Source organism: Callorhinchus milii, unplaced genomic scaffold (genome assembly GCF_018977255.1).
Source record: "Callorhinchus milii isolate IMCB2004 unplaced genomic scaffold, IMCB_Cmil_1.0 Scaffold2, whole genome shotgun sequence".
Lineage (NCBI taxonomy): Eukaryota > Metazoa > Chordata > Chondrichthyes > Chimaeriformes > Callorhinchidae > Callorhinchus > Callorhinchus milii.
In genome coordinates, this window is record NW_024704743.1 from 16,254,882 (window position 1) to 16,279,380 (window position 24,499).

The 24,499-nt window shown below is 42.6% G+C and overlaps 1 protein-coding gene across 1 annotated transcript in view; it reads right to left on the reverse strand.

Annotated features, from left to right (window-relative positions):
• The window catches only part of pou6f2 (POU class 6 homeobox 2), a 229,673-nt gene that overhangs the window by 73,201 nt on the left and 131,973 nt on the right, over positions 1-24,499 (reverse strand). Inside the window, exon 6 of the mRNA XM_042332610.1 lies at positions 280-494. Within this exon, the coding sequence (XP_042188544.1) occupies positions 280-494 (215 nt within the window). The remainder of the gene's footprint in view (positions 1-279; positions 495-24,499) is intronic.

Consider the following 24,499-nt stretch of genomic DNA (forward strand, 5'->3'; position numbering starts at 1 on the left):
TTTAACCCAGTTCCAAAGTCTTAAGCGCTGTCATCTTGGATTCTGTTCATGATCCCGATTGACGTTACCAATCCTGGAGCCAGCCTTTCTGTTGTGTTTTCACTTGCACTGTGGTCATTTGGCTCCAGGCTCCTTTAATGCTTGTGGTGTGGGATTATCAGCGACTAACTGGTCCCGAGCCCAGCCTGACCTGAACTGAAACATTTGAATGGGGGATGCTTGTGGCAGAGACAAGCCGGGAGCATAGCTTACAGTGCTCGTGCTATGGAGCTGCCTTACCTGCAAGGGGTTGGTTGGAGTGAGCGGGGACTGGAGGCTTTGCCCGGGAGACTGGCTTTGTTTGGGAGGCGATGAGGCTTGCTGGCCAGGCTGCTGCTGGTTCTGTTGCTGCTGCTGCTGCCCTTGTTGTTGCTGCTGCTGTTGTTGTTGCTGCTGCTGTTGGAGTTGTTGCAGATGTTGAAGCTGCTGTATTTGGGAATTCAGGGATGAGGTAGCTGTTCCAGATAAAAAAAAAGAGAATTAGACTTCGATCTATCCAGAATGCCTCGATTAGTGATCAACCAATGTTCATTTTGGTCAGCCGGGTGTTTGACACACACAGAAACCCATCGCCATGCTTAAGAGTATCCAAACCCAAACTACTGAACATTCCGCCTTGTGATGGAAATTTCCATGTGCTTTGAATGGAATAGAATGGAATGCATCCTCTCTCCCCAGAGAGACGAGCTCTGCTCACCTAATCCCAGAAAGTATTAGGCACAGGTTGGAGAGAGCCGAGGCTTGTGGACCCCAGAAAGATCGATTAAATTGTGACCATGTGGGGAGGGTTCACACTAGCTTTATAGTTAAACAGCTGTTGAAGGAAAAGTGGAGGAGGACTTTGACATTCGGAACCTCGACACAGAGGTCCGCAGTACTCCAGGGCACTGTTCAAGCGCTCAGAGACACGAGAAAAACTCGATATTAATGCAAGTTTTTGTTGTTGTTGATTAACAAGCCGTCAATGGAAATGATCAGGTAGACATAATAATAATAGTAATAATAATAATAATAATCCTTGCATTTGATATAGCGCTTTTCATGTCTTCTCAACGTTCTCAAAGCGCTTCACAGAATAGACTGTAAAGTGAATTGACTGTATATTTGTGGGCGAAATGCGGCAGCCAATTGCACCCAGCAGCATCCCACAATCAGTCGTGGATTGAAAATGACCAATTCATTATTGTTTTGTTTTGGAGGGATTATTATTAGGCGTGTGGAGTAAGGAAACTTGCCCAAGGTTTTGTCCTGCCTGGAATTGAACCCAGGTGTCTCCAGACATGCCACTAAGAGATGGGATTCTTCCCTCTTAGCTTCTCATAATGCTACAAGAACAACAACAAATTACATTTGTATAACAGGTCAACATCCTAATGGTCATTGGCAGCTCCAATTGGACGAGCAGGGGAAAGCTTACCAATGCCTCATACTGATATACTACAGTTTTAGCTGGTTCAGTTCCCGCAGTACCTAAATGTGCACTATAGCTTCTACCAGCCAGTACTTGTGTTCACCAAGCATAGCGAAAGCAGCATTTGTCCTTCTCCACATGGCCTCTCGGGAAATGGTAAATGACAGCTGGAACTGGAGACTCTTAAGCCAAAACAAAGTTAAGTGCAGCAAGGGATCTCTACACAGTCAATCCATCAGCTTGCCAGGTGATCAAAATAATCATAGAAGACTCTCGATCATAGAAGAGTGAAAAAAAGACTCTCGAAAACACACGCTGACCTTTTACTTTCAATCAAGTTTAAACTAACGGCAAACAATTCCAATTTATGCAAGACAACATTTCCCACGACAAGTCAGTGGAAAGAGAGACCATTCAGCTAACCAGTCTTGCTTTCAAGTCAAATCAGAAGAAGTGTCTTTATTGGAGAATATGGAACACACAAATTCCAGAGGTTACAGACACAGAAATGGGGAAAATTCTACCTGGGTCTAGATTTGCTATATTTACGCAGTATTTGAGAGCATCTAGAATTTGGCAAATTCTTAAATAAAATCTTAATTTTAAAGCTGTTTTTCTATAAGTTTCTTTCATAACAACATAGGAATTGCTGGACAAAAGAAGACCAATATCCATCCTGGCGATCGCACGTCCATGTTATTGCCAACCTATATACTATATCCCAAGATATTTTTGTAGCTCCTGTAGTCCTGGGTTCAATTCCAGGCAGGGCGAAACCTTGGGCAAGTTTCCTTACTCCACACGGCTAAAAATAATCCCTCCAAAACAAAAAACAATAATAAATTGGTCATTTTCAATCCACGACTGTTTGTGGGATACTGCTGTGCGCATTTGGCTCCTGCGTTTCGCCCACAATTATACTGTCAATTCACTTAACAATTACAGTCTATTCTGTGAAGCGCTTTGAGATGTCGAGAAGACATGAAAAAAGCTATATCAAATGCAAGGATTATTATTATTATTATTATTATTATATTATTTCCTAAAATAAATCTTGCTGTGCTTAAATCTTTTTTAGGAACTGGAAAATACCAACTTCAGAGTTAAGACTGAATTCAAAAGTTTGTCAAATTCTACATGCTCTAAAATGCTGAGAGAATGGACTAACTGTATACCTCGGTTGGAATTTCTCCCCAAATATCACTTGGCACGCTTAAGAAGAAGATACAGGCTTGGGAAGTAAGGGAAACAAAGAAAAATGGGATTAATTGGTTTGAAATGTTCCAAACTTAGAGCTTCCTACTATTCTTATGTTCAACAGTCCACATGAAACTTACCTCATTATTACTTCCCCAGATAAAATTAATCATTCACTTCATGTCTGCTTGTGGGATATTGTTGTGTGCAAATTGGCTGCAATATTCACCTAAAAATACAGTCACTAAACTTTACGTGGAGTCCTGTAGCTCAGTGGTTAGAGCACTCGCTTTGCAAGTGAGAGACCTGAGTTCAATTCCAGGCAGGGGGAAACCTTGGGCAAGTTTCTTTACTCCACACGCCTAAGAGCTCCAGGATGCTACCCCTCATGAAGAGCGCTATACAATGCAAGTTGTTGTTGTTGTCTTAAATAATGCCCGTTGGAGGATTTATGAGCAATTTAAATTACATAGCAATTCTGTCCATTTTCAGAATTAGTCTTATATGGTACGTGGTTTTGTGGTTGTATTTTTTAAATTGGTCACTCAGGTGTCTGACACATATGAAAACGCATTATCATATTTTAGAATAATCCAATAAATAAAAGAAAAATAATATTTGGTCACTCAAACCACATTTGTTTGACATTGCTGTGCGCTATTGGGTGCCGCGTTTCACCCTCAAAATATACAGTCCATTCTGTGAAGTGCTTTGAGATGTCTCAACAATGTGATAAAGCACTGTATCAAATATCGCACCTGAAGACTTTCCTTTGACTGTGCCTACGATTACCTCCCCTCTCTCCCGGCTCGGCATCAAACTATGCCATGGTTCAGTGCTCTGAAATGCTATCATGTGTAAAATAATAATAATGATCCTTGCATTTGATATAGGGCTTTTCACGTCTTCGAGATGTCTCAAAGCGCTTCATAGACTATACTGCAAAGTGAATCGACAGTATATTTGTTGATGAAACGTGGTAACCAATTGCGCACAGCAGTGTTCCACAAACAGTCGTGGATTCAGAGACCAAATTATTTATTTTCTTTTTTATTATCCCCGGAAAAGTGATCCGCCAATTAACTAATAACCGTGTTCCTACTTACTGCTAGGTAAATAGAGGCATGTGGAGTAAGGAAACTTGCCCAACATTTTACCCTGCTGGGAATCGAACCAGGGTCTCTCGCTTGTGAGGCGAGTGCTCTAACCACTGAGCTACAGATCTCTATAGGGTAAAAGACCATATATAAATGCAAGTTGTTATTGCTGTAATAAGGGCTCTAGCCACCCGCTCTATTGTTGGGGGATAGATATTCTGCACTTTGTGCTTGTTGACCTTTGCACATCTATGCAGAACTTTCTCCCAACAATAGATTGGGCGGCTAGAGTCCTTATTGCAACAACATTTCCACTATTCTATTCTGGCCTGTGCCTTTCCCAAACAATATTCAGGGCCCACAGAACAGAAATCAACATACCTTGTGCAATATTCATGCATTTCGATCTGTACCTAACCCAATAATACTTAAGCAGCTCTTATTTGAAGGAGTTAAACAACACAGCTTTTGTTGTGTGTTTGTTGCAGATATCCACTATTTTACGGGCAAGATATTCCTTCTAATCTCATGTCTCGCTTGAGGGATGTTAATTTTAAACCTATTCCATCTAGTCTGCTTTCACGGTTCAGTCATACAATTTAAACCTCTCTGATAGTGGTAGTTAAGAGTAAGTAAGCTTCCTCTCATGCACTCATACTAAGAAGTCAAGGCAAACTTAGACCGTGGAATTTACAAAATCAACTCATGAGCAGAACTGAAGCAGCTGAGAAAATCCAGCACACTTTGCTGCTGCAGTTGAGGTAAATCAGTCTTTTCTGTTCTTTTCCTTCAATTAGAAGAAATACTATTCTTCCCCATAGAGTCCTTATTAAGGTACGTTCTGTGCGGACTGTGGAACATGGGAATCGAAGGAAGCCATTCAGCTTGTAGAACCTGCTCTGTTATTTAATTAGAATATTTCAGACCACTTAATACAATTTACATTTACATAGCACCTTTCACATTGGGAGGATGTCTCAAAGTGCTTTAGGGCGTCTTAATGCACTTAATCCCATTTCCTTGCCTGGTTCCCTCCTTTGCTTACACAATAATGTCTCAGGTTGCCACGCAGTTAATCTAAAGATGCCACACAGTAATGACCTAAAAAAAGACTTCTGCTCAACATTGTTTTTATCCTACTGTACAAATTCTAAATAACAACAACAACAAAATTACATTTGTAGAGCGCTTTTCACGTCGGGAGGATGTCCCAAGGCGCAGGACAGACAGAGTTAAGGACCCGAGCTGTGGGTCAGGGTGGGGGAGGGTGGAGGGCAGGGAGGGAAGCAGGGAGATCCAAAGCACGGACGAAGAAGAAGGACTTGAGGTGCGTTTTGAAGGTGGCGAGGGTGGAGGCGAGACAAAGGGATTGTTGGATGGAGGGTGGGTGCAGAATGGCAGAAGGTCCGCCCGCCGATTTTGGGGCAAGCAAGGCAGGGGACATGAAGCAGGCTGGAGCCCGCTGAGCGGAGGAAGCAAACAGGGTGGTAGGGGGTTAGGAGGTCGGAGAAGTAGGGGGGAGCATGACCATGGAGGGCTTTGAAGGTGAGGACCAATCTTGAACTGTATCCTCTGTGTGATGGGAAGCCAGTGGAGTTGGGCAAGGATGGGGGTGATAGGGTCGCGGAGCCTAGTGCAGGAGAGGACACTGGCTGCAGAGTTCTGGATGATCTGCAGCCCGTGGAGGGAGGAGTTGGGGAGGCCGACAAGCAATTAGTTTGCATAGTCGAGCCTCGACGTAATGAAAGCATATATGAGGGTTTCGGCGGCCTGTGGTGTGAGATTGTGGCGGAGCCGGGCAACATTGCAAGAGGTGGGGGTAGGCAATGCGGGTCATGGCGCAGATGTGCGGTAGAAAGGATAGTTGAGGGTCAAACAAGACCCCAAGGTTCTGGACTGGCTCAGTGAGGTGGAGTGTGCATCTGTGGATGGTGATGTTATCAGCGCCTGAGGTGTGAAGGCGCTGATGGGAGCCAATCAGGAGAGCCTCGGTCTTGTTGACATTCAACGGAAGAAAGTTACCTCTCATCCAGGACTTGATGTCTGACAGAAATTCTGGCAGGACAGCAGTGGTCCTGGAGCCAAGGGTGGAGGCAGAGAGAGAGAGTTGGGTGTCATCTGCATACATGTGGACGTTGACCCCATGTCTGCGGATGATGTCACCAAGAGGGAGCATATAGATATTGAAGAGGAGGGGACCAAGGACAGAGCCCTGAGGAACACAGTATGAGGTGGTGCGGGGGCTAGAGGAGAAACCGTTGGAGGAGATGATGTGCAGGCAGTGTGAGAGGTATGATCTGAACCAATCAAGGACAGCGCCTTGGAGGTTGAGGAAGGGAGGAGTGTTGGTGGATGAGGATAGAGTTGTCGACAGTGTCGAAAGCAGCAGAGAGGTCAAAGAGGACGAGGAGGCAGAGGGAGCCCTGGTCGCAGATGGACAGAATGTCATTTGTCACTTTGACCAGGGCTGTTTCTGTACTAACACGGCGGCACGGAAGCCCGATTGGAGGGGTTCGAGAAGGGAGTGGCGGGAGAGGAAGGAGCGAAACTGAGAAGCAACAACTTGATCCAGGACCTTGGATCAGAAAGGGAGGTTGGAGTTGGGCAGTATTTAGGGAGTAGAGAAGGGTCCATGGAGGGTTTTTTAAGAATAGGAATGATGACAGCGGTTTTTAATGGGGTGGAAACAGTACCAGTGGACAGGGAGAGGTTTACGATGTCAGTGAGTAGAGGGGCAAGGAGGTGGAGCTGGGAGGTAAGGAGGGGGGTAGGGATGGGGTCGAGGGAGCAGGTGGTGGGTTTCATATGAGTTACGTTATATAAACAAATTCCTAACAAGGTACAAGCAAAAATTGCTTTACAAGTGACTACAAAAATGATTGCGTTGGGATGATACTTCTTGTTGGTGTCAATCTGGCTCAATTGTTAGCATTTGTAATAATCCTGTAACATATGCGGAGCTGTGTAGTGTGTATGGAGTCCTGTAGAGTATTAGTTAGAGCACTTGCCTCGCAAGCAAGAGGACCTAGGTTTGATTCCTGGGCAGGGCGAAATGGTAGGCAAATTTCCTTGCTCCACCCACACACCTTTGTTCACCTCGCAGTAAGTAGGAATCTGATGGTTAGTCCATTGGCAGATCGCTTTTCTGGGGGTAATAATCCCTTCAACAATAAATGTAAAAAAAATAAAAATTTGGTCACTCAATCCATGACTGTTTGTGGAAAAGTCTGTGGCAATTGGCTGCCGCGCGTTTCGCTCACAAAATGTACAGTCAATTCACTTTACAGTATATTCTGTGAAGCGCTTTGAGACATCTCGAAGACGTGATAAGGCACTATATCAAATGCAAGGATTATTATTATTACTATCTGGGTCAGAAGGTTGTGGGTTCAAGCCCCACATCAACACTTGAGCTCATAGTGTAGGTTGACACCAGTACAATAGTGGGGGAAATTCATGACGTCCTTTAGATGAGACATTAAACTGAGGACAGTAATCCTCTCTGGCTGCCTTCAAGTAGATGTCAAAAATCTCATGGCACTGTATGAAAAGAAAAGGGACTTTCTTCTGACATCCTAGAAAAAATCCTCCAGAATTGAATTGGACATTCACCTCATGGTTGGATGTGGGTCCGTGCTACGCAAAATATAGTCACTACCCTTGACAATAGTTACTAGAAAGCACTTTGGGACATTTGGTGTATTTGATGACTTTTTCTTCATATACACGGAATCTCTATCGCACTGCATCTCACCACTGGTCTGGTACACACTAAAAGCTAACCACCAATATGCAGTGCTTAATGTCTGACTGAATTCTATAGAATACCAAAAGCTGTCTGGAATAGATCAATACAAAGTACTGTTTTAAAAGCTTTGCACCAAAGCCCTTCTGTGTACAGGTTACCCAGTATGAATTTGCAGACGTTATCCAAATGAAATTCATCCTGACACATATCTAGTGTTAGCCACTTGACTCTCTCAAGCTCTACTCTGGACTGGGATACCCATGACCCAAGTAAACACTGCAGAGGTAGTGTTCGACAACTAGAATTAGGGTCTACCTCAACAACTACAACAACCACAAAATTACAGTGTACAACACTTGCACTTATGCAAACTTTTATGTAGGAGAACGTCTCAAAGCCCATTACAGAGATGGAGTGGGCGACCGAGCTGGGTGGGAGATAGGGGATTTAGAAAGCAGGGACACAGTTGCTGGTAGCTCGCCCATAGATGGTGGGTTGGGGAACTGTTACTGTTTTCATCTTGTTGGCTGGTTTAGAGCAATTCCTGAGTTTGGATGTCTCACAATTTGAAGAGGATTATTTGCATAGGACAATCCCCTCATTGTGCAATGGGTACTGCATTATTACTGTTGAGTCATTCCTATACTGTGTTAATAGCTGCAGTTCCAAATAGATATTTGATATTTTTAAAGGTTTGAAGAAATAGAGAGGTACAATTTGTGGTATTCCTTGTTTAAATTATCACCCACTGGGTGGCAGCACATGCCTCAAGGTAAATGGCATCTTTTCAGCTCCCAGTACCTGGCATTTTTTGGTATCTATAATAATATAATAATCTTTGCATTTGAGCAGCCTTATCACGTCTTTGAGACGTCTCAAAATGCTTCACAGAATATACTGCAAAGTGAACTGACTGTATATTTTGTGGGCAAAGCATGGCAGCCAATTGCGCACAGTAGTGTCCCACAAACAGTCATGGATTGAGTGACCAAATTATTATTATTATTATTATTATCATCTGAGGCGTCTAGTTTTCTTTTGTATATATTAGACCCTACATCGGATGACAAGCTAGTTTCCCTGTAAGATATCTACGTTCTAGCGATGATCTGCTGGGGAGGGAACCAAAACTCAGACTCTTCTCAGGCGAAAATATTTAAAGGCAGGACTGGAGACTTCAGGCCTTGGTTGCTCATTACAGTGCAATGTTATGTTTTGATATGTAGCTAATCTGTGTTGCTCTACTTCACATTCCAGGTATGAGATAGAGAGAGAAAGGTAGAGAGAGAGAGTGAGAGGCTCGCGTTCTGGCTGTGAGATAGAGTGAGTGGTTTCACCTGCAAAAGATACAGTCAATTCACTTTACAGTATATTCTGTGAAGCGTTTTGAGATGTCTCAAAAATGCGATAAGGCATGATATCAAATGCAAGGTTTATTATTATTAGAGAGATAATAATTATTATTATTGGGTGTGAGACAGACAGGGTGTGTGGATAGGTAGTTTGCAGTTAGGTAGGTAGGTAGGTAGGTAGTTGGTATGTAGATAGGTAGGTAGGTAGCTAGATAGACAGACAGACAGGTAGGCAGGCAGACAGATAGATAGAAAGAAACAAAGAGAGAGAGGATAATTTTCTTGGTGTGAGTTTTTGTTAGACATCAGGCTTCAGAAGAAGAGCTATCGCCCATACGTTGACCTTTCTTTCAGTTTCAGCTGCCAGTTTAATCTGCTGTATATTTCCAAGCATTTTGTGTTCATATTTTGGATTTCTGCTATTCACATTATTTTTCTTTTCACCTCACTGGATTCAATACCTCTGCTCCTGCAATCCATACCATTATTTGTCTTTTGTACTTCAGACAAACGTGGGGTGACATGTGGCATCATCCAAATTGTGCCGCGCTGTCTGACATTATTTGAAAGAAACAGTGACCAATGTCTTGAGATCCTGCAATCGTCAGCTGCTCTGATAGTGGCCTGGCCCTTCGTATAACTCCCACCGCACAACCTTTTGTGCTTCCAGATTCTCTGATCAAATCTCAGCTTCATTCATTTTCCTGCCTTTTGAGTAGTGATGGTTTAGTCTGAAATATGTCTGACTCCATGACTCCACAGGCAGATTACATCGTATTTCATTACTGTATTTACTGTATTACTGTATTTCATTGGCCTCTACCTCCCCCTACATTAGATAGACCTTATACTTGAAGAGCAGTGAGTAGAAATGAAAGTTTACTCCTCCTTAGGAGAGTAATATGTTTTCTGCAAACCACTCTTTGCCTCACTCTTTTCCTCTTGACAGCTAATACTTTCTACTGCACCCCGGCTACCATCCACATGTTATTGATGGTAAGACATTCATTGCAAGGCTCTGCTCTCAACATTTCTATAATAATGTCTTCAAAGCTAAACAAACTCAGGATTTTACAGAAACAAAGTTGTAACTGAACTTTTTCGGTGGAGACTTTGTGGTGGCCATTTATGTAGGGCTACGCTTTCCCCGAGCCTTGTTTATTTTTCACACTTGCTGCACACACACAGAATGCTGTCCTACCTATTGAGATAAGTGTCAGCCTGGTCGGTAGCATTCTCACCTCTGAGCCAGCAGGTTGTGGGTTTAAGCGTCACGTCAGGATTTTAAACTCAATCCTTTGGATGAGACGTTAAATCAATGTCCCGTCTACTGTTCAGATGGATGTTAAAGATCCCATGACACTATTCGAAAAGGGAAGTGAGTTTCTCAGTGTCCTGACCAACAATCGGCCAAATAAGATCGGTCACTCACTCCATGACTGTTTACGGGACACTGATGTGTACAAATTGGTTGCCTCATTTGCCTACAAGTCACTACATTTCACAGTAAAAATAAATCCTGTGTGGTTAGAATCCCTTTAGAAATCCCACATTTTACATCCAAAGCTCTATTCCAATCTGTGACTCCTACAGAGTATTTCACAATCTGCCTCCCACTCAGTCACCTGATTCTCCCAATTGTTAATCTGTTAAACTTCTTTAACTTATTATTTATAAAAAGTTGCAGGTATTTAATTGAGTTTATAAATAGTGTGTGTTGTATTTTGCACACACAATTTCAATAATAACAACAATAATAATCCTTGCATTTGATATAGCGCCTTATCACGTCTTCGAGAGGTCTCAAAGCACTTCACAGAATATACTGTAAAGTGAATTGACTGTATATTTTGTGGGTGAAAAACGGCAGCCAATTGTGCACAGCAGCGTCCCACAGTCATGGATTGAGTGACCAATTTATTTATTTACTTATTTTTTTGGAAGAAATTATTACCCCTGGAAAAGGGATCTGCCAAACGACTAATGACTGGGTTCCTACTTACTATTAGATAAACAGATACGTGTGGAGTAAGGAAACTTGCCCAACATTTTGCCCTGCCGGGAATCGAACCCAGAGCGCTCACTTGCGAGGCGAGTGCTCTAACCAGTGAGCTACACGACTCCTGTAACAATTATGTTATTTGTTACTCTCCATTATATCACAATCACTACATAAGTGTGTTCTGAGGTAACCATTCTATCACTGTTTTCCTGAAGGACGTCCTCTACTCCAATACTTGTTCACGACTGTCTTTACTTTCCCCTGTTGATCTGAGCTGTCCTGGAAGTGTATGAATAACGTCAGTCACTATATCTATTGTCTGTCTGTCTGTCTGCCTGTCTGTCTGTCTGTATCTGTGTATGTATGTCTCTGTGTGTCTTTATGTCTGTACGTAAGTATGTATGTATAGCTCCTGTTGATCCTGCAAGTCAAAGCTCTCGTATCAGACCAGCCACCAGGTGACCGAAAAATAATTAAATGGTAGCTACTGTTCATGACAGTGTGCACCACTGGGAAGGTGATCTGAAGCCTGACTTCTGTGAAGTGAGAAGTTAGATGCAGAGAACAGAATACAGAATACTTTCAAGTGGCCACTGAGGCCGAGGCCGCAAAAAACCTTTAAAAGTGAATTATATAAGTAGATGAGATCCGGTTTAACATCTTATCCAAAGAACGTACACCATTTGTCAGGACCAGACTGACTTGTCAGCTGACACTCTGAGTTCAGGTTCCAGCTCCAGCAGAGCTTAAACCCAAACGGGTTTGACCCAGAGGCTGTCTTGCTAACAACTGAGCCAACCCGAGAAGTCCCGTGATACAGCTGACAACATGATGCCTATAAATGATGCATGTGCGTCTTTGAAGTTAAAGGCATTCCCCCTTTGCAATAGTTTCTCCTTGCCAATACATCTATGTGATTTGTACTCAGTTAAATTGAAGAGACAAGGTTGTACAAGTCTGTCCTCTCCCTACTCCGGAGTAAGGGAGTGTGTTGTGGAACTGGTGTACTTACAGAGTTATGTAGAGTGATACATATGGAAACAGGACATTCAGCCTGACTGTTGGACTGCCTGGGCAGCGCTAACACCAGTTGCTTGGGATTTCTTTCATTTCGCTTTGATGGCATTTAAATGCATTTAAGATGGAGTTCTCATCACCCTTTTGGATGAGTAATAAAGCCTTCAGGCTGAAGGAGGATCTCTATTCCTTGGGCTTCCCTGCAGTCTTTGACAGAGTTTGCAAGGTGAAAATCTGGGAGTCATCGACAGTCATGAGTGATGTGGCCATTGGTTTATAGGAAAAGTCTTCTGATACTTTATGGCTACATGGCTATGACGGAATCCATCCTCCTCAGCTCCTGCTTCCATCTCCTCTCTTCCAGCTCTGACCTCCTCAACTTCTATAGCCTCTCTCAAACTCTCCCAATTGGTTATTTGGTTAAGCTCGGTGTCCAGTTCGGCTTTTCTTTCTCTCTCACACCCCAACTCACCACGGTCACCTTCTTTCACCTCTGCCACAGGTGCACAGGTGTACCCCCCCGACCAGGTACCGACCCCCCCCCCCTCGCCCTCTTCCCCCCCCCGTCTCCCCCTCTCCCCCTCCGTCTCCCCCTCTCCCCCTCCGTCTCTCCCTCTCCCCCTCCCTCTCTCCCCCCCTCTCCCTCCCACTCACTCTCTCGCTCTCCTTCAGTACAGCAACAACATCCGCCAACTGCTTCACAACTTCCCCCCCGACCAGGTACCGACCCCCCCCACACCACCCCCCCACCACCCCTCTCCCTCTCCCCCTCCGTCTCCCCCTCTCCCTCTCCCTCTCCCCCTCCGTCTCCCCCTCTCCCTCTCCCCCTCCCTCTCCCCCTCCCTCTCCCTCCCACTCACTCTCTCGCTCTCCTTCAGTACAGCAACAACATCCGCCAACTGCTTCACAACGTCCCCCCCCGACCAGGTACCGACCCCCCCACACCACCCCCACCACCTCCCTCCCTCTCCCCCTCCGTCTCCCCCTCTCTCCCTCCCACTCACTCTCTCGCTCTCCTTCAGTACAGCAACAACATCCGCCAACTGCTTCACAACGTCCCCCCCCCCGACCAGATACCAAACCCCCACACACGCACCACCCCCCACCCCTCTCCTTCCCCCTCCCTCCCTCTCCCACTCCATCCTTGCCTTGCACCCAATGATGCTGAAACACTGACTCATGCTTTTGTCCCATCCCACTTTGACATTTCTTACACAATCCTTGCCTCTCCCTCATCCATCATTCAGATGGTATTTTGTCTTTGGATAAGATATTAAACCGAGATCCCATCTGCCTGTTCAGGTGCATTTAAAGATGCCTTGGCACTTTTCCAAAAGAGACGGAAGTTTCTCCCGGTGTCCTACCAATATTCCCGCAAATAAAATTGGTCACTTATTTCACAGCAGTTTGTGGGACTTTCCATGTGTAATTGTGCTGCCACATTTGCCTACAAGTACACAATCACTCCATTTCATGGCAATTCCCATGAAGTGCTTTGAGATATCCTTCCGAAGTGATACAAGGCACTATACCAAATGCAAGGATCATTATAATTATTATTGTTCAAATGCTGCAACTCAGCCAAAAGTCCACCGCCCACACCATCAGCTGTACCAAACTCTACACGCCCATCATCTCAGTCCTCGTCAAACTCCACTGTCTCCCTGTCTCCTCGTGGGTCAATTTCAAGTTCCGCACCCTCACCAACAAATCCATCCACTCCCTACCACTTCGAATAATAATCCTTGCATTTAATATAGTACCTTATCAAGTTGTCGAGATGTCTCAAAGCACTTCACAGGATTTTACTGTCTGGTATTAGGCTGGGGGCAACTGTATTCAAGTTAACAATGGGTTGAATTTTAGAAATGCCCTAAATTATTTTTATAACTAGATGTTTTCAAATTTGAGACTTGTCCAACATTTCTGGATGTTGTAGGATTTTGCTTTATGTAAAATGACTGCTATGTTTGTCGAAAAATACAGTTACTGCACTTGACAGTCATTACCTGTGAAGCACTTTCAGATGTTTTGTCATTAGAGCCACTATATTTAATTCAAGCACTACATTAAATCCAAACACTAAAATATATGGAGATCCTTCCAGGTTAGGGCTAATTCTGCAGTGTTGGGGTCATGTACCATGCACTGTAGATGACCCAACATCGGTACTGAATGCAAAGAAATGTTNAAAAACATTTTATTTCCCTTGTGTAGCCAACTGCTGTCTTAAGGGCCACCCCATCTCCCAGCAACAGCAACTCAGAGAGGAGACACTATTGAGAAGGGAGACGAAAAGTGCTACACATGAGAACATGAACAAAGCTTTGATCTGTGGAAGGAGGGAAAGCAGATTTCAGCTGGTGTGAATAAATAAAATAGGTTACACTAGATGTCTGGACTGTTTTGCTAACCTATTTTTAAACTAACCTCCTAATTAAACTAACCTCCTGTTTAAACTGATATCGTGTTTAAACCTGACTGGTTTTGATTTTAAAGAAAAATCAATGAACACTTAAAATATTTTTGACTGCTGCCCCGCTCCCTGGATGGATTGAATAATGACTTTATTGTCTTAATTTCGTCCACAAAATAAATAGTCAATTTCTCCCACAAAATACACAGTCAATTCACTTTATGGTATATTCTGTGAAGCACTTTGAGATGTCTCAACGACGTGATAAGACGCTACATCAAATGCAAGGATTATTATTATTTAATTGTAAGTGAGAATAAATGATTGTCATGATCAGGATGTGTGACCTTACAGTGGTTCCCAATGACTACAGTAGGAAATAAGTCTTGGAGTTCTTTCCTATTGACAATGGTTCTGGTTGTTCCAATTATTTGAAAAAACTAGAAATAAAATGTCACAAACAAAATTGGAGGACTTCAGTTTCTATAAAGAGACGACTTGCTCTTTGAACCATATATCAGGCAGAAGATTCCTTGAAGGGGAATGGAAGGCANTTTTTTTTCCGATTGCACTCCAACCACATACTGAAAAAAAATCACATCACTAACAGTTAAGGCACTCTCGAAACTGAGCTCTTGGTCTGTAAACACTACACTTTTAGATTTCTCCTGGTGTCTGACACTTTGACACAGCATTATAATGCTCCATGAATTATATATAATTGCCACCGTAAAATAAGGGTCCCGATCTTACTTAAAATACTAAGGCTGGAAATCCAATGAGACCTGACAGAGCTACCAGCTCATTTTCCATACATCATGGACCAAAAGCAGCAAACCTGTTCTAAAAGCGAAAATTCTGTCACAAAATTATCTAAATCGACTGCGGATCAAAGTCAGTTCTTGTGTTTCCTCAAGCAGAGATAGCAAGACATGTGGAGAGAGGAACAAAAGGAAACAAAGAAAGGAAAACAAAGTCAAGGGGAATAACTATTGGCCCCTAGTGGACTTATTATATGACTAGACTCCAGGTAACAATATTCTTTTACTATGGTACTTCATAAATTCTGTCATCCTTGTTAGGATTGTCAAGACCACTGACCTCAGTTTTCCTCTAACAAGGCAGCCGCACAGTATCTCCTACATTAGGCTGACTCCGTTTTACCCAACTCTGAAACAAGTCCTAGCTTTCTAACGAATTAAACAGGCTCTAATTTTTTTTCCCAAAATCGCCCATAATTCAGTCACGGTAGTTTAGAAACACTTTGAGATGTTTTGACGATGTAATAAGGTGCTATATCAAATGCACGCATTTTTACTATTATTTTTCATTAAAAAATACTGGATTAATCCCTCAGGTGAATCACACTGTGCAAGATCACTAATCGCTATAAGCCGTTCTGTGTTAAATATGTTTCCTTGAACAATGGCAGCTCAATTTTTTTTACAATGTTATGAAGCGTAATTTGCCAATGCTGAATAAAATGAAGCACAATGTAATCATAAGAAAAACACATCATAAATCTACCTTACACTGAGTTGGACTTGTTTAAGTTCTGAAATCTATCAACGTTTGATCTTGTGACCACTGTAAGTGTTTTCTAAATATGAGGCGTTTGTAACAGCCAAATAAACCAGGGAAAGGACACAAAGAGGGTAAAATGATTTTATTTTTATAGCTTTGTTTTTTCGTACATCCTGACGTATATAATCTACAGATATTTATCCGCCCAGGAATAATTACCTACATGCCCAGCTGTCTTGGGGTACCATGCAGTTTAACATGTGAGAATTTGAAAATACAATTCTGTGAGTCAAATGTGACTGGTATGGCTATAATTCTTTATGAAAGAGCAGGTAAGATTGATTGTCAGGGGTTGAAAGAGTAGGTCAAGCTCTGCTCGTTCATCAGCTGAATGTCATTTTTGTTTTCACTGTCACCAGACACGTATCTTTAAAGAAATAGCAACTCTTTCCTCATTAGCCAGGATTCAGCTACCTTCCTGCCATCTAGTATTAATGAAACCGCGCTCCCAGTCTGCCTTTTCTCTGTGATCTTTCCAGCTCCATATCCAGTAGCTTCCCCGTATCATTTGAGAAGAGATTTATCCCGCAGCTACAGAAAGTGAACACGAAACTGTGAAATTTGTTCTTCCTTTAGATAACAACATTTTAGTTTTATAATTTGCTAGTTTTTATAAAGCGCCCTTTGAAGCTGTGCTTTTGAAGTCGTAATGGCACCTTTGTGTTTCCTCCAGGAATGCTCTTTAATCTCCCATCTTCTGCTTCGTTTGCTATGGAGGATTTAATTCAGAAGGCCAAAGTTCACTTGAATTAGGAAGAAGGTTTTGTGGCCAACTTACTTCATGATCAGACATTTCATGCACTATTTATCAAACCTATAAAGAAAGCAGGTCTTCTGTTGCTGACATGGTGATCTGGGTGATTACTGTGAGCATTACTTCAGAGATGTGGCTTTAAGCAGTGAAATAAAAAAAACTATCATTTAAATAAGTCACTGAAACAACAAGATGTCTGTGCCCATTTTGCACTAAGGTTTCAAGGACAAATAAGATCAGAAGAAAATCATTAGTATCTCACAACTGTGAGTACATTTCAAAGGCTAAAAGGTGGAATTTCACTATGTCCTAAAAATACAAGCATCTGCTAAATAAAACTGATAATTAAAACATGAAGGGATTGTAGATACAATAAATTGACATATACTCCGCTCACCTCTGGGATCTGGGCTTAAACTCAGTATAAACAGATATAAGTCTTCCATCCTTACCAACTGTATGGCATCACTGTTAGTGACTCACTGGAGTGTGGATCTGCTTTTAATGCAGGTTCATCGACCTCTTTAACTGTGCTATGGGTCACCTTTCTCCTCCCCAACCCCCTCGGCATTCACCCCCAGCTTGGGTGCCAAACCGGGATTGTTAAGCACTGCGGGATACCCTCCTAACGTGAAATGTAAATCTATATAAATGTAAATCTGTATTGTATTGGGTATGGTACACTCCTGCTTCCAACAAGGATCGACTGGCATCTTGTGCCAAACAAGTGCCAATTTTGGGGCAGATGTTACTTCACTTCAGACTTGTAGTGATGTTAGAGGTACTTGTTGTGCACAGTGCACGCACCATGCAGGAAGTGATGTTGGCAGCAACCTAACAATTCAGGTCAGACATTTCCTTGCACTCTCTTTTAATATAGCCACTGAGACATTGGACTCCAAGACCCAATGTACTTGTCCTGTGTAAGTTTCTTATGTGAAATGGGTTTGGACAATCCCAGCCTAGCCCCAGGTGGTTTTGGGCCCAGAGCAAAAACTGCCTAGAAACTGACAGTAACACTCAAAGAGGTTACATGGGTCTATTAAGTAAATTGACATAAAACCTCATAACAAAATGTTAGTCTTTTGCTCTTCTGAGATTGGGTTTACAATACAATATTGCGCTCAATCCATTACTGATAAGGGGTGAGGACAACCAATAATAATGCGTGTGCATGTAGGATAGTGGCAGATTACAAGTCCAATACAACCTTTTGAATGGTACTTATTCCCAAGTGATCACAGATTAAGGTGACTCACTATACACAATGGTGAAGTGGATTCTTGTTGACTGGAAACAAAGGGCAGACTGACACGAGAGGGAACTAGGGAGTAATCCTTTACAGACAGCAGAAAAATAGCATCCAACCCAACCGCACTCCAGAAAAAGGCAAAGTCATTCTGTATCATTTGTTTCTTGTCAGACGACTGTCTGTGACACACGTGGAAACCCATCACCATCTTAAGAGCATCCAGACCAGACTGAGAGTTCCACAACCGTATGCCACATATTCCCTCTGTTTTACTTTCTGGAATGGAATCTGCACAGTCTCCCTGGAGTAATACACCATACCTAATACTGAAAATCTTATGTGCATCTTGACCAAGATTTGGGGACCCCAGAATGTGCGGTGGCGTACTGTTGGGAGTGTCTGACACATGCAGAAACCCATCACCATGTTTAAGAGTATCCAAACCAGGTTGAGAGTTCCATGTATCCCAGCAACACTTGGAAATTCCTATGTGTTAGAATGGAATACACAATCTCTCTCTGAAGGGACATATTCTGCTCACCTAAATGTAGAGAGTATTAGGCATTTGAAGGGCATTATATAAATACAAGTTGTTGTTACCTTTACATAATAATAATCCTCACATTTGGTATAGCACCCTTCACATTGGGAGGATGTCTCAAAGCACTTCACAGGATATGCTGTAAAGTGGCATGATTATATGTTTTGCAGCGAATGCAGTAGTCAATTTGCATCCAACAATATCCCACAAACGCCCTTGAAAGGAATGATCAATTTTATCGGGGAGATTATTGGCCAGAAATTAGGGAGAAACTCCCTTGTCTTTTCCAATTGTGCCATGGGATCTTTACTGTCCATCTGAACAGGCTGACGGTCTTCAGTTTAACAGTTCACCTGAAGGACAACATCTCCAGAACTGCACTGGAGCATCAGTCTAAACTATGTGAGTTCCAAGTCCCTAGATGGGGCTTGAACCCCCCAACCTTCTGACTTAGTCGGGAGAGTGCTACCAACTGAGCCAGGGTGCCTGACACCTTTGACATTGGGAGGATGTCTCAAAGTGCTTCACACAGCTGATTAAAAATTATTTTTGGCACCTATATGAATTTGAACATGGTTAATTTATGAACTTTTAGTCCAACCTGCAATTTAGATCCCATTTTAAAACACAATAAAATACAGTAAATTTACTGTTAGGTTTTTTTGAAGGTTGGCTCTTGTGTATGTACATTTTTGGTGCTAATTTAAGGTTTTGTGTTATGTTGAACATTGTCACTGATTTGCATTGCCAATTTGATATTGTCATAACTTCATGTTAACAGAGATTTTCACGCACAAAATACATACAGCACAGTATATCCTGTGAAGCGCTTTGAGGCAACACCAATTAAACTTTTATATAGCGCCCTTCATGTGGGGTGTAGCATCTCGGAGTGCATAAGATGTTTGAATGATGTGAAAAAGCTATATCAAATGCAAGGATTATTATTATTATGTTAAGACTCCTCAAAGAGCTTCACAGGATTTTGGCTGAGTATTTCTGGGTGATTGCGGCAGCCAATTTATTCACAGCAATGTGCCATAAACAGCCATGAAGTGAGCGATCAATTTTAATCCGGGAAAATGTCTTGAAATTTAAGATGGTGCAGAATTGTGGGAAAAATTCTTAAATTCAATCTGAATTTAGAAGTCTTTTTCTGTAATTCCGTAAAAGAACCGCTTCAGATTGAACTTAAGAATTTTCCACAAGTCTTCTTCTACAGGATAAGACAATCCTACAGGATAAGACAAGATGGGATTTCGGGCCTTGAATCTTTAGAGGTATCAGCGGGAATGTTATTTTTCTCAGGCACTTGCTGCAAAACTATAAACAATAATGGCAGGTAACTGGGACCTTCCTCAGAGTATCCATTTGCAGGAAAAAGGATGTTGTTCAAACGCTATATTTTGTGGTGAAAGATTACTATCTATTTTATTTGCAAAAGATGTGTTATTATATATTCCGTGGATGCTAGGCAGCTAGGCAGCGTCCCCCTTTCCCTCTGACAAAGATTGAACCATTTCTTTCTGATTGTTTGTGCTCACATTGCCCTCCAGAAACAAAACACAAAGAAGCCCCGACACCAGTGGTCAAAGCCCATATGCTGCTCTGACAGGGGAACATGAAAATCTGAAAACGGTTCAGGCTCACAAGCTGTGTGCTCAAAACAGTGACTACGTCACTGTGAGAATGTAACTAACTGTCCTTTAGATATGAGGTATTTGTATAGCTCGCATGAATAAAACATCACAGTAAATAAAACATTGCAAATGGAAATGCAGATTATAGAAAAGACCAACATCTAAAAAACAACAAATTGCTTTTTGGACACTTTTTTTTCATGGATTGGAGACCAGCAACATTTTAAGTGAAGATTGAATAGATTACTTCCACATCCTTCCCCCCCCACCCCACCCACCTACCCACCCACCAACATTCATCTATTTATTCATCACTGTGAAAACAATGGTTTCAAACAAGCTGTGTGGGTTAGGTACCAAGCCGGCATAAAAACCTCACTGTAGATAAGAGATAATAAAAATAATCCTGGCATTTGCTATCGTGCCTTTTACGTCAAAAGGACGTCCCAAAGCGCTGCGGAATTACCGTAAAGTGTAGTGACTGTGTGTTTTGTAGGCGAACATGAAAAAAGTGGGCGAGTTTTGCCTCACATGATACTTTCTGCCCTACTACAAATACTGTGTGTAGTAGCAGCGTGGGCAGCCGCTGTTTCTGTGTCTCATCAGGGACAGCGCGATAGTGGGTGAGGCAAGTCGTGGGCTGGACACGATACTCTAGCACTTTTCATGCTGAGCTGTGTTGCCCACCAGGAAACTCACAGGGGATTCCTGGGACCTGCCATCCACCTAGTGAGAGCTCAAACCTGCGCTTATTGGATGCCAAATGACCAACGAGTGACTATCCTCCTGGGGGGGTTGGTAAACCGGGGTCTCCTTGGAGCTGAACTAGCAATGAGGTAATGTGCCTGGCAAAGGAATGTCTGAATAAAATCAACCGTCTGCGGCAGTCCCAGTGGTCCGGTTGTATTAATACAGTAACAATTTAGTAATAACAAGCAGGAGCAGAGGTTTTTGTGTTAAACATCATACACAATCACCCACTCCATTTCCATGGGGTGCTGTAGACAGAGCTTCAGTGTGATGAGTGGGAAGGCAGTTTTGACTCAAGGCAATCTTGATTGGAATGGGAATGTGAAGGCCAACTCAAGAGGGCCTCCTGCAAAGCAGGAGTTGGGGTGGAGGGGGGGAGAGGGTTATAAAATCTTAATCCTACCTGTACAGTACAGGTACTTTACTTCAGAATAAAGTACCACACCGTCACTGTACTTTACAGTATATCATGTGACGTCAGTACTGCACTCCTCAGGTACAGTAGAACCTGCATTCTACTCTAATAATCATAGGAATGTATTAAACGAGAGATTAAAAAATAGAAAGAGGAAAATAAACAACAACATAGCGTGTATAATGCATGTCAGGTAGGAGACGCTTTGCAGAGGTGGAATGGGAGTGTGGTAAGAAAATCAGCAGGAATAAAGTGACATATCAAAGGTAAGAAAATAATTTGAGTAAAAGAGAAAAATGCACAGAATGGAGAGCAGAGCAAAAGAAAGATATTTACAACAACAACAACTTGGATTTATATAGTGCCCTCCACGCCGGACGGCATCAGAGCGCTTCACAGCAACGGATCCCGGGACGGAGCCAGGGGGAGGGGGAGGATGGTGACCAAAGGCGCGGTCGAAAAGAAAGATCTTCAGCAGAGACCTGAAAATAGGAAGGGAGGAAGCGAGGTGAAGGGAGTGAGGAAGGGAGTTTCAGAGCCTCGGGGCATAGTGGCTGAAGGCATTGCCGCCGAGGGTGGAGCGGAGGACTCGGGGGACGAGGAGGAGGCCAGATCCGGAGGAACGAAGGCAACGGGTACCGTTTCGAGGAGAGAGGAGGTCAGAGAGGTAGGGGGGTGCAGAGGAGTGCAGGGACTTGAATACAAGGGTGAGGATCTTGAAGTCGATCCTCTCTGGGATAGGCAGCCAATGCAGTCTGGCAAGGACTGGGGTGATCGGGGAGCGGAGTTTGGTGTGGGTGAGAATGCGGGCGGCAGAGTTCTGAATGACTTGGATTTTATGGATGGTAGTGGATGGGAGACCGGCGAGGAGGGCGTTGGAGTAGTCCAGCCAAGAGGTGACCAAGGCATGGACCAGGGATTTAATTCCAAAGTTACTGTTATTGAGATGCACGATGGACTGATAGAGAGAGAGGTGGAGAGATAGAAAGATTGAGGAGAAAGGTTTGTTGTTATGCTCTACTGGATTCTGCATTGGTTCAAATTTTTTAAAAATAATAATATTTATTTTATTTAATATTGAGGCCGTATCATGCTGAATATCTAAAAGTGCTTCACAGTAATTATTGATAATAATAATAATCCTTGCATTTGATTCAGCCTTACCACATCATTGACACGTCTCAAAGTGCTTTTGTGGGAGAAATGCGGCAGTCAGTTGCGCACAGCAATGTCCCACAAACAGCCATGGAGAAGAAGCACACAAATGCCCTGTATATAACATGTGTGTACTCAGTGCTGTGCCCTGTCACACGCGCTCTAAATAATCACACGTGTTCTGGAGGCAGGAACAAAACAGAGATTGGAGTGAGTGTATTACTTACAGAGCCTGCCACTGACACACAACAGAGTGAGAAAGAAGACTTGATGTGTAGTGACTGTGTATTTGTAGGTGAGCGAGGCGGCCAATTTGAGTACAGAACGTCTCGCGAATAGCTAGGAGGTGAATGATCAACTTGAGGATTGTTGCCTGGACACTGGGAGAAACTTCCTCTTTATTCGTACAGTGTCATGGGATCTTTATCATCCATCTAAGCAGGCAGAGAGGACCTTGATTTAATATCTCAGCTGAAGGACGGCATCTCTGACAATGCAGCACAACCCCAGCACTGCATCAGAGCGTCAATTTAAACCATGAGATTAAATGTGCAGAAAAGTCACGTTTAATATTATTCAGAGGCAAAAGAACAAAAATAATAGAAACATTGATTTCTGTGCAGTAAATTATGAATAATTGAAAACATGCCAGACTTTTCACATTATAGACTTTCATTATGCAAACTATTTCATTGTCTATCAAAACTTTTCACATTTGAATGTAATGCACTGCAAGCCACTCAGAATTTTACACAAGACTTTGTTAATCTCAAATGAAAATTGATAAAAGGAGAATAACCATGCTTTGCTCTGACGGGTATCAATGAAATGGAATGGAAATTTCACTCTCGTTGAAAGCCTTCATGTTTTTAAAGCTAAGCTTTTGAAGCAAGCTCTTGTAGATATCAACTCATTTTGAGGCCCTAGTTAATAGAAACCAGCAATATATACAATAATAATGATGATTTTTGATGCTGTGCCTTTCACATTGGGTATACATCATAAATGCTTCACAAGATTCATTGTAAAGTTAGTGGTTTGTAAGTGAATAGTACCATGGGATCTTTAACGTCCACCTGAAACAGACAGATTGGACCTCGTTTTAATGTCTCATCTGAAGGATGGCACCCCTGACAATACGGCACTCCCCCAGCATTGCTCTGGAGTATCAGCGTAGACTATGAGTTCAAAGTCCTGATTTGGGGCTTGAGTCCACAACCTTCTGACTCACAAGCAAGAATACAGGATATAGTAAAAGCTGTGCCTTTCCCCAAATGTCTTAACACAGTGTTAAGACAGTGTGAAAAGTCCAGAGAGTTTCATTTTATTCAAGGAACACTAGGACAAATAAAGCTATATTGTTTGAGTTATATGCTATTTCCTTATCTACCCTGCCTTGTTATGCCTCTTCAGCAATTTAAACATCTCGTTCATATCCCCTCTCAATCTCTTCTGTTCCATTGGAAAAAGTCCCAGTTCACTTTCACTTTTCTGGGGGTAATAATCCCTTCAAAAATTTGGTCACTCAATCCATGACTTTGTGGGATACTGCTGTGCACAATTGGTTGCCGCGTTTCACCCACAAAATATGAGACATCACAAAGACGTGATAAGGTGCTATATCAAATGCAAGGATTATTATTATCATCATCATTATTATTATATGACCCTCCATATCTGTAATATCGGTGGCATGGCCAAGCAGAGGAGAAGACCCATTATTATGTGTCTGGGTACTCCTCACATTTGTAGATACTTTAAAAGTTATAAATATAATACTAACTATTATTTTCTGATGGAGGTAGCAAAGCACTTTGAGCACAAAGTGCTCCTCTAGACTTTCCGTCTTGTTTAATGGCTTCTTCACTGATGGAAAAATTATGGATCGCAATTTTCTGTGAAGTAATTTCGCAAGACTCCCAAATCCTGCATTGGAGAAGTTTACTTTATTCCTGTTCTGTGGAAAATATTCAGAATTCACATCTTCCATCTTTAATGGAGTCCTGTAGCATAATGGTTAGCATGCTCGCCTCGCAAGCAAGAGAACCCGGGTTCGATTCCCAGGCAGGGCGAAACCTTTGGCAAGTTTCCTTACTCCAAAAACATTTGTTTACCCAGCAGTAATTAGG